Raw genomic sequence first — 15984 nt, 5'->3', positions numbered from 1 at the left:
GGAGTAGTAGTAATTACTTGTAATATAATCCTTGATTTTCATGTGCCATGATTTGACGGGACTAAGTTTCATACATTTCCTTCACATGAATTTTACAAAAAAATGTAAAGAAATGGTAAGTGAGGAATTTTTATTAATTGTAAATCCTATTTTATCTATTATCAATTTAAGATGATTTAAGATGATTATCTTGTATGATTGGAATGAAGTTGTTTTTCAATTTTTGTAGTGTTTTACTAATTCAAATAAAGAAAATGCTTAGGGTGGTCTTTAGGGCGTCCCTTCGGGCGCCCCACTGCACGTGGAAGGGTATGAGGATAAAATGTTGATGTAGTGATGCATAGGGCGGGCTTTAGGGCGTCTCTTAGGGCGCCCCATTTGCTAATGCTCTTACTATACCAAAAAGTGAATGAACATTAAGGGACGCCCCATTTGCTAATGCTCTTTACTATACCAAAAAGTGAATGAACATATATCACTCTTTAGATTGCATCAAAAAAATAGAGTAAGAAAATTTCTTTATGTCGCTCCTCTTTTGATTTGAATAAATTAATCACGCATTTTTAAAAAAATTGCCAGGGTGTTTTAACAAGGCTCACCTACTATTAGGGTCTGTTCGGTTGTCAACAATTGTAATATGAAGACAAAAAATTGGACATAAATAAATGTGGATGATCCCACCATATTGCCAAACAATTACACCGTTTGTGATGTACATTAATACACCTCCCGATAGTGATGTGATGGCTTCCGTTGACTTTGCTACGCAGGGTGAATAGATTAGTTTTTTTTTTCTTTCATTTCTCATAATTTAAATCATTTAACTAAGCATTCATCTTCTTTTATGGGTCAACACCTTAATGCAGGTCTTTGTTAAACATTTTCAGGCTGTCACCTACTATGTAAAGGTGTTTGTGAAAAGTGGGTGGAAAAAAATTAATGGAATACGAACCTCACTTGTATATACTAAATTTTAAATGAAATGTGAGTGGAATGAGTTGGTGGAATGTGAGACCTTATTACTATTTATGGTAAAAGTGAACCGGTGCTCATATTCGCGGACGGAGGGAGTAAATGAAATATGAGAGGGAATTAGGTTTGTGTAATGTGAGATCTACTACTAAAAATGATAAAAAGTGAAATGTGACAAATTTTGTGGGATGCACAAAAATGGAAAATGTGACAAAATTTCAGGGACTTAGGGAGTATCTTTTATTTAATACATTGTGCACTTTTTTTAATATCCGTGCATTCCTCCAATACTATAACACGGAGGGAGTAAAAATTTCGCCAATTAATAAAAACAATTTCCCCTGAAAATTGACACTAATAGATTAAATTGTGAATGGCCAGGTATTGAAAATTCAAATCCCTAAACATTTATGTATTCAACTAGTAGCTTTAAAAAACTCAATTTACGATTCTCATGTCCACTTGTGTGAAATAGGTGACCTATTCATTGTAACCAATAAGAACTAGTTGTGACTTGTGTCTAACAAGTACACTGGCTCTTGAGAGAGAAGCCTATTGTTACTTTTGGGATAAGTTCTCACAGGTTCGGTAACGTACTATCATAGAAAACTTTTTATCTCAACAAAAAGAATAATAATAATATAAAAAAAATAAAAATAAAAAACAAAAACAAAAAGAATAATATAGCACACCAACCAAAGTATTCACGCAAAGAATCACCTGTTTCTCTTTGAATTTTCTCTTTGCTTTTATCCTATAATTGTCGGCTTATAGACAAATTCCCCAATGAAGAGTGAATTTTTTGTCTTCTTTACGCCAGGTTGTCTTAACTATTTTGTGTGTGCGTGAAATATACAAATAAAAATAATATATATACATCATGAGTTTGGAAATCACAACCTTATCTGTAAAAAAAAGGCGAAAATGGAGTTCGGCGAAACAATGGTTACGATATCACGGAAAAAGAAACTATATGATGCTGCAACAACGGGCGATATAGCAGCATTCCAAACACTTGTGCAACAAGATCCATCTCTTGTTGATCAAGTTTCATTTGCACGTTCAAGAAATCTCCTTCACATTGCAGCTGCAAGTGGGCAGGTTGAGATTGCCAGAATGCTGTTAACCGTAGCCCCCGATGAGATGTGTTGGTGGGTCGATGATCAAGGCATGAACCCGGTTCATATTGCAGCCATGAGAGGGCATGTTGGGGTCTTGGAGGTTCTGCTTGAACATGACTTATCTCCTGCTAGGGAGAGACTGCATCGCGGTCAGACTGTGTTGCACTTGTGCGCAAAACATGGTCAGGTTCAGACGTTGAAGTTTTTGGTGGAGAAATTGGAAAGTCTTGTACCAGTGAAGGATGATGATGGGGAGACAGTCTACGATTTGGCTGTTAGATGCGATCAAGATGAAGTAAGTACCATCTCTTTTTTGTTTGAGTTCATGGTTTAATTAGTTCCATGAATTAGCTAACCAATTTTTTTTTCTTTTTCTGAATACTTTAGTCATGCATTTCAACTTGAGTTGCAACGACAATCAATCCACATAGGTGTTTGTTCATTTGTTTTGACAATATTATGGCTGGTTTTTAGGTAAAAATTGAATCGAGGCAAAAAAAAAGTTGTTTGGTTGATATAGTAGATTGTATACACATATAAACACATACTCACTAATTTACTCGAATGCCCTTTATCTTACAAAATATTAATATGGAGAAGTTGAATTCTTTTGAAAAAGTAAAGGGTAAAATTGTATAAACTCGTTAGTTTCAAGCTAAGATTAATTTTGTTGGAGGTGGTACCTATGATTCTTTGTCATATACTCGATCCGTTCATCATTAAATGTCACATATTTGACCGGCACGGATTTTAAGCAATTGTTTGACTTTATGTATGAAAGTGTGTAGAAAAATTATTGAAATATGGGGTCTACTTTTATATATTTGTTTTATAATAAAATATGAGTGTATCAAATCTCAGATGACAAAATATTTGATTGAAAACGTCACAATCCATCCATCAACTCATTTCGTGGTGGCCAAAGAGATAAGCGGCATGGCCATGGTAGTGGTGGGCCTGATAGCCGCGATGGCATTCAGCGCGGCAGTCAGCCCCCCCGGGGGCGTGTGGCAGGACGACACGTCATCACACAGAGCCGGCAAAGCAGTGATGGCATCATCTCATCCCAAACTATACAAACTCTTCTCTCGTGCTAACACCACCGCTTTCGTTTCAGCTCTCTTGGTAATCTTTCTCCAGACCATAAATGCGCCAAATAGATTAGAAATATTCTTTGTGGTCATATTGTATGCAACGCTGGTGGCGATGGCATCTATTGGAGTGAGTTATGGTGCTTCCGTAATCATTACAAATCCTGCGGAAACACAAACAGTTGGCCATACTATTGCTGTAGTATCCGCTGGGTTCGGAGGCATCTCTGTGTTAGTAATTGTCTGGTTTACTATAACGAGTTTGTACTCTAAGTGGAAGACACTGAAACTTCAGCATCCACATCTTACAATCATTGATCGACTCTTTCGCATTTTTCATGAGTTTTATCGTGAAAATGCAATCATAACTCCTCCTAATGCAATTGTATCATTTTTGAAAGACTCAATAAGAAATCTCGTGAATGTAACACGGCGTTGAAAGGAGGACGCCAAGTATTTGAATGATGAAGATATATTGGGTTGAATTTGAAAGGAAAGTTAGTAGAATGTGTGACTCATTTTTTATATAGTACTAGTTTTTATAGTGGATTGTGAGTTATATACAAGTGAGACCCTTATTACACTAATTTTCCACTTTTCATAACATTTTTCTAAAAACCCGTGGCAGAAAGAAATGAGACTTCTATTCGCGGACGGAGGAAGTATGTTATATTGTTCGTATCGGAATTGTTTCTACTGACGTTGACACTATAAATATGCAACAATTATTAACCGTAGTTTGGACTCCCCACTATAAAAATCTTGCATCCGCCATTGAGGGAGGTTAATGGCGGAGTGGGGAGAGAGAGAGAGTAGCTCTCTTTTCTGAAATTGATAGGCTTGACAAGGCGACGAATTCAAATTTCAGACTTGTTAACAATGGTTTTAAAGGGTACAAAAAAGTTGATGTATTTACACTTTGATTATATTTTGTTGTTTTGAAAACAAGGAGGGACATTAAGTATGGCGTATCATGAGTTTTATACCTTTATTTTTTTTTTTTTTTGAAGTACCTAGAAGGCTAGAACTAGAAATTTGTTTAGAACGAGAACTTGATGAAATATCATAGCTACGAATATATTCTAGAAAAAAAATCTAATGTATATCTTCTTTAATAGTATTAAAAATATCACATCACATGTATATCAAAATCTAACCCGTTGATCGAATGGTATTATCAGCTTAGACGTGATATTGGAAGGAAAGCCAATGAACTAGGAAACGAAGCCTTCAATATGTTGAGGACAGTGGCAGGTTTAGGTTGGGTCGGATGGGTCGATCTACTGCACCGCCGACCTAGGAGGGCCGGAAAATGCCATTGATTTCGATCTTAGAACCACCTCGGCCCCATGCACGGTACATTGGAGCCTGATTCTTCCTACCTACAACAAAGCTTCCGTGGTTGTCATTGAAGAACATTATCCATTTCTGGAACAAGGTCATTGTCTTCATAGAGTCCATAATAGATGATACCCTCTTGATCATGTTCTCCATATTCATATGAATTCATTTCATTCTTGTTTGCAAAACATTGGTCTTCCATAAAACGATTCAACCAATAACATTGGGAAAACTCACAGCCACACTAAATACTACCACACTCTTTGTTATAAATTACAGTACAAAAAGCAGACAAATTTAAGCACCTGACACCTGAGTCATCCGAATAACTCTAGGAGTCTCATTTCTTGGCGGCACAGGTTTTAAGAAATGTTAAGAAAAGTGGGAGGAAAAAAGTTTGTGGAATAGAGGTTTCATTTGTATATATTAGTTTTAAATGAAATGTGAGTGGGATGAGTTAGTGGAAGGTGAGATCCTATTACCATTTATGGTAAAAGTGGGCCGGGACTCCTATTCGTGGACGGACTAAAATGGAAAAATTGGACTCCTATTCGTAAAACTCTAACATTTCCCAGAAAACTTAAAAGGGCATTACTCTAATAACATAATTTGAGACGTAAGTACACATCATTGTTAACCTTATCCAAAAATTATAGTCAAAAACTTTAATTTGAGACGTAAGTAGTACACATCATATCGAATTGAGTAGAAAATTCTTGTGTTCATCTCTTTTGTATTTGTGATTATTTGTGTGTTTTTTTATCGAACTGAGTAAATAGTTCTGATGTAGTTGTGTTCATCTCTTTTGTGTGTGTGTTATGCCCATTAATTGGTATCAAGAGACTAGAGTCTGAGAGAAAGAAATCACGATGAGGATTGATGGAAAGATTATTGTGGAAAAGTTTGACACATCTGATTTTCGATTAGAATATGTCAATTGGTGATTAGATTACATTAATCTTTGTATTAAAAAGAAACGCTTAACTAAGGTGTTATGGAGAGAATAGCACATTACATATATGAACTTAGATTTACATCATATACCAAATACATTATACACTATACATTACACATTTACACAATCAAATTCCTAAAATCATCCTCTCCCTAACTTCTTACATATCATATTCATGAAATCCCTAACTTCCTACATATCATATTCATACCAAACAACAGATAAATCTTACCAACTCCTTATAAGTCGAGATCTCATGTTCGGTCGGACATCTAAAAGAACAGATCGAGATACCTTGTACACAGCCACAAATAGCGCGTATCACGGTTGCACAAATGAGAAATCTTGAAGGATCTGTTGCAGCACAACCCCACAAGAAAACAATCCCACACCAAAAATGGCAGGATATGATTTAGACAATGATGTTTGCTCAGTCTCCTCACCTTGTTTCTTCTGCTTCATCGCCCATGCCATTGCCGGAGGCAGAACTCCATACAACACCGTCATGCAATATCCACCCTGTTCAACCTCATGCTCAGCACTACTCACTCGAAAAAAATCCGAAACCCAACTTTTTTTATGGAGAATTGCATACTTAGCTCCTTTATTATATTTGATAAGTAGAGTAGTCCATGAAACTTATATAGTGATTTCGGTTCTCTCCTTACATCGTTGTGAGTCATTTGTGTATTTCATTTGCCAACAAAAATGATACTATAAATTTTACAAGTTATCTAATTTTTCTATAGTTTCTTTGAATTTCTCCAAATCGTTACTTGGCATCTGGAAATAATTTGGTGTAGCTTTGTGAATACAATACGATTGTTTAAACAGCATCGTACTGTATTCATAAAGCGACATTTAATTTTTTAGCCGAAAGATAGTTGCATATGACAGCCAGTTTCGTTTCAGGTAATTTCAAATAAATCATGGAAAAATTGGGGAAGTTGTAAACTTCGCGTATTTTCAGGAAAAATTTGAACGTTCGTATATTTTTAAGCATTTTACCCTTTATAGACTTACAGCGAAATCTGTGGCTGCAGAAAACGCATCCGGGAGTGCATTCGACACGAGAAGTGAAGGCGCAACTACCATTGCTGTCGCAGTGATGCTTGTCTTGTTCTTCTCCCACCAGCCATTAATGGAGTACAACGAGCTCGGTTTCTACACATAATCACTCAGTTAGTGAATTAGTTACCTCGAATTGAAAACGTCTAGACTACGAAGATGGAGGCTACCTCTACAACTACAAGCTGTTTAGGAGGAAAATCTGAGGCTAGATTGTTTAACTGCTCCTTGAAGAACTCTGAGAAGCTCAGAAGGGTGCCGATTTGGGAAGTTCCGACAGCTAGAAGAGCGAACGCCTCGACCATATATGGGACTCCTTCCCATCTCACACTGTAATAGAAATTGAAACACAGAGTAAAAAACAGAACAATTTTAAAAACAACTATGATAAGTCTATAAACCTTCTGTAATTTTTTGAGGATTTAAGGAAGTCCTTTGCTATATGTATCAAATTGTTTGAAACAAACTTTCTCAAACTGTCAAGTTTTGATAGACTGTGAGAAAATGTGTACATCTCACAAACCACTAGGAATTTTTGAGTGAATCTTTTTGCATTGAATTCTAGACTCATTGAGGTATTCATTGTTAAGTTCAGTCTCGAAAGCCCTCTGGATGAATTCGGTACGTTAAGTTTCAGTCGATGCAATGCAGTAGATTGTTTTGGAGATGAGATAATTTTAATAGAAGTGGTGAACAAGCAGAGGAAGACGAAACGATTAGCTAACCTTAGAAGCAATTCAACGGGATCAGACACGTTGTCTGCCCCGTTGGAGAGGCCTAGCGCGATAGCATCCCAAACGAGCAATGTCAGCAATGGTACCACGCTGCCTAGAACGACTGAAGCACGGATGCGTGCAAGATCCCCTTCGAGATAAGCACATAGAACTGTAAACAAACAAAGTAAACAAGAACAGAGTTTACTCAGAAATCATCATCTTATAATGTGCCAAAAAGATATCGGAACCCCGAGCATTACCCACCCGGAGTTATGTCATGGTAAACTAAAGCAAACACCATGACTGGAAGAGTGGCCGGAACTTTCCCCCAATCTCCGCCCCCGGCTTTAAATCCAGACCACCCTCCAAACAGAAGAGCAAAAGCCTCTATTGCCACAAGAAGGCCTATTTTTCCCAATTGCAAATATCAACATCAACAAAAAACAAAATCAAACATGATTAGCCTCAACACCGAGAGGTGGTCTACCGTGAGAACGCCCTAACGTGGGGACCACACCCAATTAGGATCAAACAATAGTACTAGTTCCGAAAGAAACCTATCATGGATGCAGTGAGCCACTGGTTAACTTGATCTGTGGCTCGAGTGCCTCCCACGCAAACGAGAATGGTGAACGAGAAAGTGAAGAGGAATCCACAAAACGACACTGGGAAATCAGTTAGCTGATGAAGGATCTCGCCCGATTTTGAACAATTAGCTACCACGTAAGTGTAGCCTAAGAACATATACAGCAAAGAGGCTAGAGCTCCACCCCATTCTCCTAGAGTCTCTTGAGCCATGGATAGACATCGCCTCGAGCTCATCACTTTGTGCTTTTCCCTTCTTCTTCCTCTGTAAAGCAACGTTGATCTCGACTAGCAAGAGGGCTTCTATCAACAGAAATGCCCAACACAAAGTCATTGTTATTGAACTTGGAACTATCCCCTACAAAAATTAGATCAGAAGCAAGCAAGCAATATTTAGCTAGCTATTAGAACTATATTTAATATATTTCTCAGAAAATCTATCTCTAACAAAGTCTATTAATTTCATTCTCAAGAAAACTCATTTTGGTCATAACCCAATAAATTGTTTGTTTCAACTTTTCTTTTTCTTTTAACACATCTTGAAGCAAAACTCACCTTTTTTTCTCCAGTCATTCTTCTTAAATTATTATTTCATTCGACGTGTATAAAAAGACATCATCAATGCCAACGTGATAACGTATTAAAGCTCGAGAAAATAGAAGAAGAAACACATTCTACATTAATAATAAAAAGTGGAATTGCAAGAATTATATGCACAAAATTGAATCTTTTTCACACCCCAACTTTCATCATAGAAAAGTTAATGACTTCAATTCCACATATAATCTTGTTTCATTTCTAAGCAAATCTAGAGAGAGAGAGGGTTACTGCAGGGGAAGTCTTCTTTGGAAGAGCAAGAATGCCAGTGCCAATGCTTGTCCCAATAATTAGAGCAACTGCACCAGCAATACTGCCCTTTTTCCTGCTAATCTTCACAGGAACATTTCCCAATTTAGCTATCACAAGTTTCTTGTTTTTCACCTCTGCAAATTTCCTAATATATGGTTGTTTTTGGCATTCCAGCTTAGGGTAGCTGAAGCCACACCCAAACAGGGCACTGTTGAAAGAGGAAATTTCTCTGAAATAAACACACACAAAAATTAGAAAATGTATTATTGAAACATCAAAAAACAATTGAATCACAACATCTTAATACCTTAATTTAGAGAAATTTGTCTCTTGCTGATGATGTCTCTGCCATTTTGGACTTGAGCTTCTGCAAATTCTTGATTGATGGGGAGAGGAGAAGATCAGTTGGTTGAAATTCATCAAACTTCACACACACACACACACACACGCACAGAGAGAGAGAATGTGGGATTTCAGTCCAAAAATGTGGGAAGAGAAGAGATGGTGTGTGTGGAGTTCAGTTAACTTGTACTCCAGTAAACAACAAAAGGGCAAAATATCTTTCCTTTTTCGCACGTTTGGAATTATTTTGGCGAAGATATTGAAGGAGGAAAATTGGTATTTTGACTTTAGTGCATCGTAGAAAATAATGCAATTGAAGAAATGTTGTAATACTGGATTAAAACAAGTCTTTTTAAACAATCGCTTTCATGGATATTGAAAAGTTGACGTATTTATACTTTGATTATTTTTTGTTATTTAAGAAGGGGAAAATTATATTGAGTATGGCATCATTTGATCCGTTAAATAGTTTGATTATGATATAAGACTTTGAATTTTTAAATACTACATATTAATAAAAGTGTTCTTTTGCTCTGGTAGTTTTATTGTTGAAGTACCTAGAGCTAGAAATTTTGTTCGAACTAGAGTTTGATGAAATTTAGTAAATACTACTCCCTCCGTATTCAAAAAATAGAAACATTTGAAATGGTACGGACATTAATGCACAATTGGTAAAGTAAGTGAGAATAATTGGTAAAGTAAGAGAAAGGAAAAGAAAAATGAGTAAAATAAGAGAGAAAGAGAAAAAGTAGTGGAAGTAGAATTAGTGGACGATGGGGTTCATATCATAAAATAGAAAGATTCTAAAGTTTCTATTTTTATAGAAACGACAAAAAATGGAAATAGTTGTTATTTTTAAAAAACGGAGGGAGTATCTAATATACTCTATTCATCCTTAAAAAATAAATTAGTTATACCATTTTAGATCGTTTCTTAAAATTAAACTAAGTCTAAAAATAGAAAGTGTTTAATATCCTACAATTCATTAACACGGCCTCCATTACCTTTTTCTCCTTTCTTACTTTTTTCTATCTCTCTTTTACTCTACCACTTTCATACTATTAAAACTCATGTCGTTTATAAATTTGTCCTTTTTTTAGAACGGAGTGAGTGACGATTGAGTATGATAGAAAACAATCTAATGTATTTCTTCTTATATAAAAAAAATCACATAAATATCAAAAGTATAAATGTTGAGTAACTATATATCTAACCAAAAGATGGGCCTTTTTCATTGGTTTGCTTAAACAAATGATTAGCTTATTTTGTAGTATTACAATATCAGGCCAAAGGCCCAAATATAAGCCCATTAATTGTATAGTTTATGGTAGTAGTATTCAACTTAACACTATTAATAAGACTTTTTATATGGTGACTTAGGCAAAAAACAAAATAATAACATAAATTCATGCATGTAACAATTTGGTACTATTAGTTTGAACCTATGGTTAGCGAGTGTTGATTTAAATAGGATGTGAGAAATTATATTTAATGAATATTATTTGTGACATCTCGGGGATAGACTGATTATTATTTACAAAACGTTTTAATATTTATTTTCTTTTCTTAAAGAAATTTATTGTTGTTTACTAAACTTAAAAGAAAAGAAATAAAACAATATATACATAATACAAGTGCATGGTATATTAATAAAAAATAACACTAATATAAGCCAAATTGAATATTCAAACAACTTCTAATTAATTGCAAGCCTTGTCATCTGAAAAATGGTAATTGCTATTAATAAACTTCTAATTTCTTAAGTTCAACTTAAACATATAATTAACCTACATCAGTCTTAATTATAGCCCTCTAACTGTTACTTCCAAAAAGTAAAACTAACTGATTCTCAATAGTGTGGCCATGTCTTAAAGAAAAATATTACAGTTGGAAAACTTTTAAATATACCCATGATGGTGATATGAAATATACTAGTAGTATTATAAAATAAGTAAATTATTTTTAATTATATTATCGAAATTTGATACATATTGTAACTTTTTTAGTGCGAATTTAAATTAAAATAAAATACAACATATATATACTCATTTACATTATTCTCATAATAATTTGCATCAAATTTGTCAGTGGACTGAATCTTGCCCTTATCCTCCATATTTTCATCAAATAATTATAGATAAAAGGAGTAAATGTATCCAGTGAATATCTTTTACAAGGAGTGAATTCGTTTTATATGAAATAAAGTATTTGACATGAATAATGCAATCCTTGACCGTATTTGATCATTAAAATTTTATTATCTCTATATCTTTGTCGTAATTGTTTGTCCCAAAAATCTTGGGACATTGTTTATCTCATTCTGCGTAGGTGGACCACACGTAGGTAATAACTTGCACTTATTCCTTACAGTATTTATTTTTCATTTTAATTACTCCCTCCGTCCCCTAATAGGAGTCCCTCTTTGACCGAGCACGAGTTTTAAGAAATGTAGAGAAAAGTTGGTTGAAAAAGTTAATGGAATGTGGGACCTACATTTTTATATTGATTTTATAATAAAATGTGAGTGGAGTGAGTTAGTGGAATGTGTGGCCTACTACCATTTATGGTAAAAATGAAGAGTGACTCTTAATGAGGGACGATCCAAAATGGAAATTAGCGACTCTTATTTGGAGACAGTGGGAGTAATTCGTTTCTAATAATCATTGGTTCACATAGTACGTTATTCGTCAATGTACATTAAATTATTTGATCTGGAAAAAGTATTTCTAATACATATAAACGGATATCTAATTGAAAAAGTCAAAACATCACAGGTTTCAACTTTATTAATTTCTTAACATAAAAATTACTGCACTTATTTGCTAATTTACAATTCGATTTTATATTTGGTTAATAATAATAATAATAATCAACTTGTCAAAAAATATTGAATCATAAGACAAACGATATACGTTTATATTTGGCAAATTACTTATTTCGTTCAATATCAATATATTGATAATAGATATATAAATTTTAATACAAAATTGATTAATTAAGATATAATAAAGCAGAAAAAAAATTAAATTTTGTTATTGAAGAATAAAATAAGAAAAACTTACCATATAAAAAGAAAAACTGATTTCCATGAACAGATAAAAGATGAAAAAAATATATTTATGGTGAGGACGAAATTTATTCATCCACAATAATATGTACACCAATCTCATCGGCATGTAGTCCACTATCAATCCACACTGTTGATGTTCACAGCCAACGGCTATGATTTGACAACATTCTCATTTCTCAACGGCCCCATCACTCAATGATACAGCACCTGAAACTGACCAAAACAAATTCGCAGCCTTTTCCTTTCAATAAAACTATTTTCTCACTAAGACAAAATAGTGTCTGTATCATTGCAGTAAAAAAGTAATTCCGTCGCCTTGGCAGCCCCCACACTCCGGTTCGACATCATGTGAGAGGATTCAATCAGGGTGCGCTGTAGCTCGTTAAGGGGATGTCTTAACCCACTGGATGCCAGAAAGCCCATCTCCCAAGGCCTCACACTTGTGCGTGAGAGATGGAAGCAAGCCCCCACACTCCGGCCCGACATCATGTGAGATGATTCAATCAGGGTACGCAGTAGCCCATTAAGGGGGAGGCCTTAACCCACTGGCCGCCAGAAGCCCATCTCTCAAGGTCTCACACTTGTGCCTAAGAGATGGAAGCAGCTACACGACAGCAGTTGGATTCGAACTCAGGCTCGTTGCAGCAAGATCTGCCCCTCCGTTGTCAACTGCGCGCTACGCCCATGCGGGCAAATAGTGTCTGCATCATATATTGATACATTGCTCCTAACAAATTAGGTCTATTCCATCGTTTCATGCAAGTTAAATCAACCATAATATTATTGTAATTTGTTTATTATGCTTATATATTATCATCAATAGTTGATGATCAACCTATGCTCAGAAGGTACAAGCAGTGTTAGCGACCATTGTTTACAATGGATAGTGGAGAAAAACATAAGTGAATCCCGACACGGAGAATTGAGACGAAATTACCGTAATGTGGGTCAAAATCAACTCAAAAAATCGAATTTATTAGAATTTTTTGGTTCCAATAGGACTGATCGATCTTGACTCGGATCTGCTATTGATTATTATCATACGTCAATGAAATTTGAAAATAATCAAATAGGAGTATTGTTTATGGATATTAATATTTTTTTAATTTATTGATATAACGAAATTCATAATTTTTTTGATCTTAAAAGCCTAATAATAGGAGTACTAAATTTAACTATAACAGCCTTAAAGGCAAAAAAGTGAAGAAATATTAAAAATGTCCGAAAATAGTGAAAATGTACTTTAAATGAAATTAAGTCCTTGTCCAAAGATATATGGTGATATCTATTTTTATGATGTATAAAAAATGCAAATAGCATAATTCAGAAATGTTCTTTTTAACTTGATAATATTTAAAAATTAGAATTTAACTAAAATAGCTTGAAAGGCAAAAAATGACAAAAGAGTAAAAAATATTCAAAATTAATGGAAAAATAGCTCAGACAAAATTAATCGTTTGCCTAAAAGACCAAAGTGAGTATTTATTTTTATGAGATAATGAAAAAAAAATACAAACAATGCAGTAGTTCACTGGTCACTTATTTCAAAATGCTAAAATCTGTGAGAGCATCCGCAGCGGTGGCGAAAGACGCCACCGCCGTCCGCGCCGTTGGCAAGGCGCAGGACCGCCGCCGCTGCAGCCGCGCCGCTGGCACGGCGCTGCTCGATGTATCGAGCACGTCCGTGCCAGCGGACACACACGTGGCGCGCTCCCATTCGTCAACGGCATAGCCGTTGTATTTAAACTTTTTTTTATTTTTTTTTAAAAATCGGTATTTAATTATAAATAATGCTAAAAAATAAAAAAAAAATCCAAATCCCAAAAATATGGCCGTTTTTTTCCCGTTTTTTCTGAATTTTTTTGATTTTTTTTATTTTTTTTTCCCCAAAATCATCTATAAATACACACATTCATCATCCATTTATCACATCAAATCATCTCTCATTCATCTCTCATTCATAATTCTCATACAAACTATCAACACATTCATCACCCACTCAAAATCTCAAATGGATTTCACCCATATTATGGCGGAAGCGGAACGCGAAGAACAAGAATACTACGAACAACATCGTGCCGCTTACGAAGCATATGTCGCGGCGAATACCCCTGCTCCTCCTCCTCAACGAACCAGATCAAATCGACGGTACATCCATCGTGACCGGGAGGGAGCCCACGAAAGGCTCGTTGCCGACTACTTTGCCGACCAGCCGCGGTTTCCGGCAGATTACTTCAGGCGCCGTTTTCGCATGTCAAAGCGCTTGTTCATGCGAATTGTCAACACATTGTCCGCACGTGTTGAATACTTTCAAACAGGTGTAGATGCAGCCGGCCGGCAAAGTATCACGGCGTTGCAGAAGTGTACGTGTGCCATCCGACAACTCGCTACTGGGCAAACGGCCGACATGTTCGACGAGTATTTGCATATCGGTGAGTCCACTGGAATCCTATGTTTAAAGATTTTTTGCGAGGGCGTTCGTTCTGCTTTTGGGGATGAATTCCTTCGAGCACCCACCACTGATGATTGCCAACGGTTGCTTCGTCTTCATGAATCAGTCCATGGCTTTCCCGGAATGCTTGGCAGCATTGACTGCATGCATTGGAGGTGGAAGAATTGTCCGACTGCTTGGAGGGGGCAACACTTGAGCGGTCACAAAGGCGGCGGCCCAACGCTTATCCTTGAGGCGGTCGCCGACTACCGCCTATGGATTTGGCATGCATATTTCGGCGTTGCTGGATCCAACAACGACTTGAATGTGCTATATTCGTCACCACTCTTCAATGATGTGATGAATGGTGTAGCACCGGCGATCGACTTCACCATCAACGGAAATATATACCGCATGGGTTACTATCTCGCCGATGGTATCTACCCAAGGTGGTCGACGTTCGTGAAGACGCTCCACAACCCGCACGACCCGAGACGGGTTCTTTTTGCGCAGCGTCAAGAGTCAGCGCGGAAAGATGTCGAAAGAGCCTTCGGGGTCCTTCAAGCTCGATTCAACATTGTGAAGGCCCCGGCTCGGCTGTGGTACGTGAATAATATCGCCGACATCATGTTCACGTGTATTATATTACACAACATGATTATAGCCGACGAAGGGCCGAGGGCGGCTAGCTTCTACGACGAGGACGAAGCCGGAAGCTCAACAGCGAGGTCTCCCCTACGCCGAGGCGAGCATACGACGGTTGGCCAGAGGATCGAGACAAGACACACAATGCGCGACTCGAATCCACAATCAACTACAAGAAGACCTAATCAACCACATGTGGGCGAAATTCGGCAACGAGTAGTGTCATTTTTAATTTTTAGGATTTTAATTATGTAATTTTTAATTTTTAGGATTTTAATTATGTAATTTTTAATTTTTAGGATTTTAATTATGCAATGTTTAATTTTATTTGTCATTTGTAATATTTATTGTGGGTTTTAAATGAATTTTAATATTATGGAAATGTTTTTGTGTAATTGAATTTTATATTAATTGTGCTCGTCCTTGCGAAAGAGCACAGTTGTGGGTGTTGTGCTCTTGCCAGAGAGCAGGCATGAATAGTACCGCCCGGGCCCACAACCGTGCCGCTGGCAAGAGCACGGTTGTGGATGCTCTGATTGGTAAATTGGCAGATTTAAGTGATAATTTAGCAAAACAAAAAAAAGTTTACTGAAACTTACATTAATCAACTAATCTGTAAAAAAAAAATAATAATAATCTGCAAAAATCACAAATAAAAAGTCCAAAATGTCGAAAATAACAAAATTCGGATTTTGTTTCGGATCTAATAATCTTTTTTCTTCTTCTTTCTCGGATGCCTTTATCATTTTATTTTTTATCAAAATTATATTTCTATATAAAAACCATAAAGGGTAAACA

At 36.1% G+C, this 15984-nt stretch overlaps 1 protein-coding gene and 1 pseudogene across 1 annotated transcript; one reads left to right on the top strand and one right to left on the bottom strand.

Annotated features, from left to right (window-relative positions):
* The first annotated feature begins 1848 nt into the window (after window positions 1–1848).
* LOC121761241 (ankyrin-1-like) lies at window positions 1849–3724 on the top strand. Its single transcript, XM_042156872.1, has 2 exons — window positions 1849–2388; window positions 2955–3724. The coding sequence occupies exons 1-2, from the start codon at window positions 1897–1899 to the stop codon at window positions 3621–3623; spliced, it is 1161 nt and encodes a 386-aa protein (XP_042012806.1). The 5' UTR covers window positions 1849–1896; the 3' UTR covers window positions 3624–3724.
* A 1745-nt stretch (window positions 3725–5469) lies between these two features.
* Window positions 5470–9328, bottom strand: LOC121762049 (annotated as a pseudogene).
* Between the last annotated feature and the right edge of the window lie 6656 nt (window positions 9329–15984).

The sequence above is a fragment of the Salvia splendens genome, chromosome 13 (genome assembly GCF_004379255.2).
Source record: "Salvia splendens isolate huo1 chromosome 13, SspV2, whole genome shotgun sequence".
In the NCBI taxonomy this organism is placed as follows: domain Eukaryota; kingdom Viridiplantae; phylum Streptophyta; class Magnoliopsida; order Lamiales; family Lamiaceae; genus Salvia; species Salvia splendens.
This window is presented reverse-complemented; position numbering and strand designations above follow the sequence as displayed.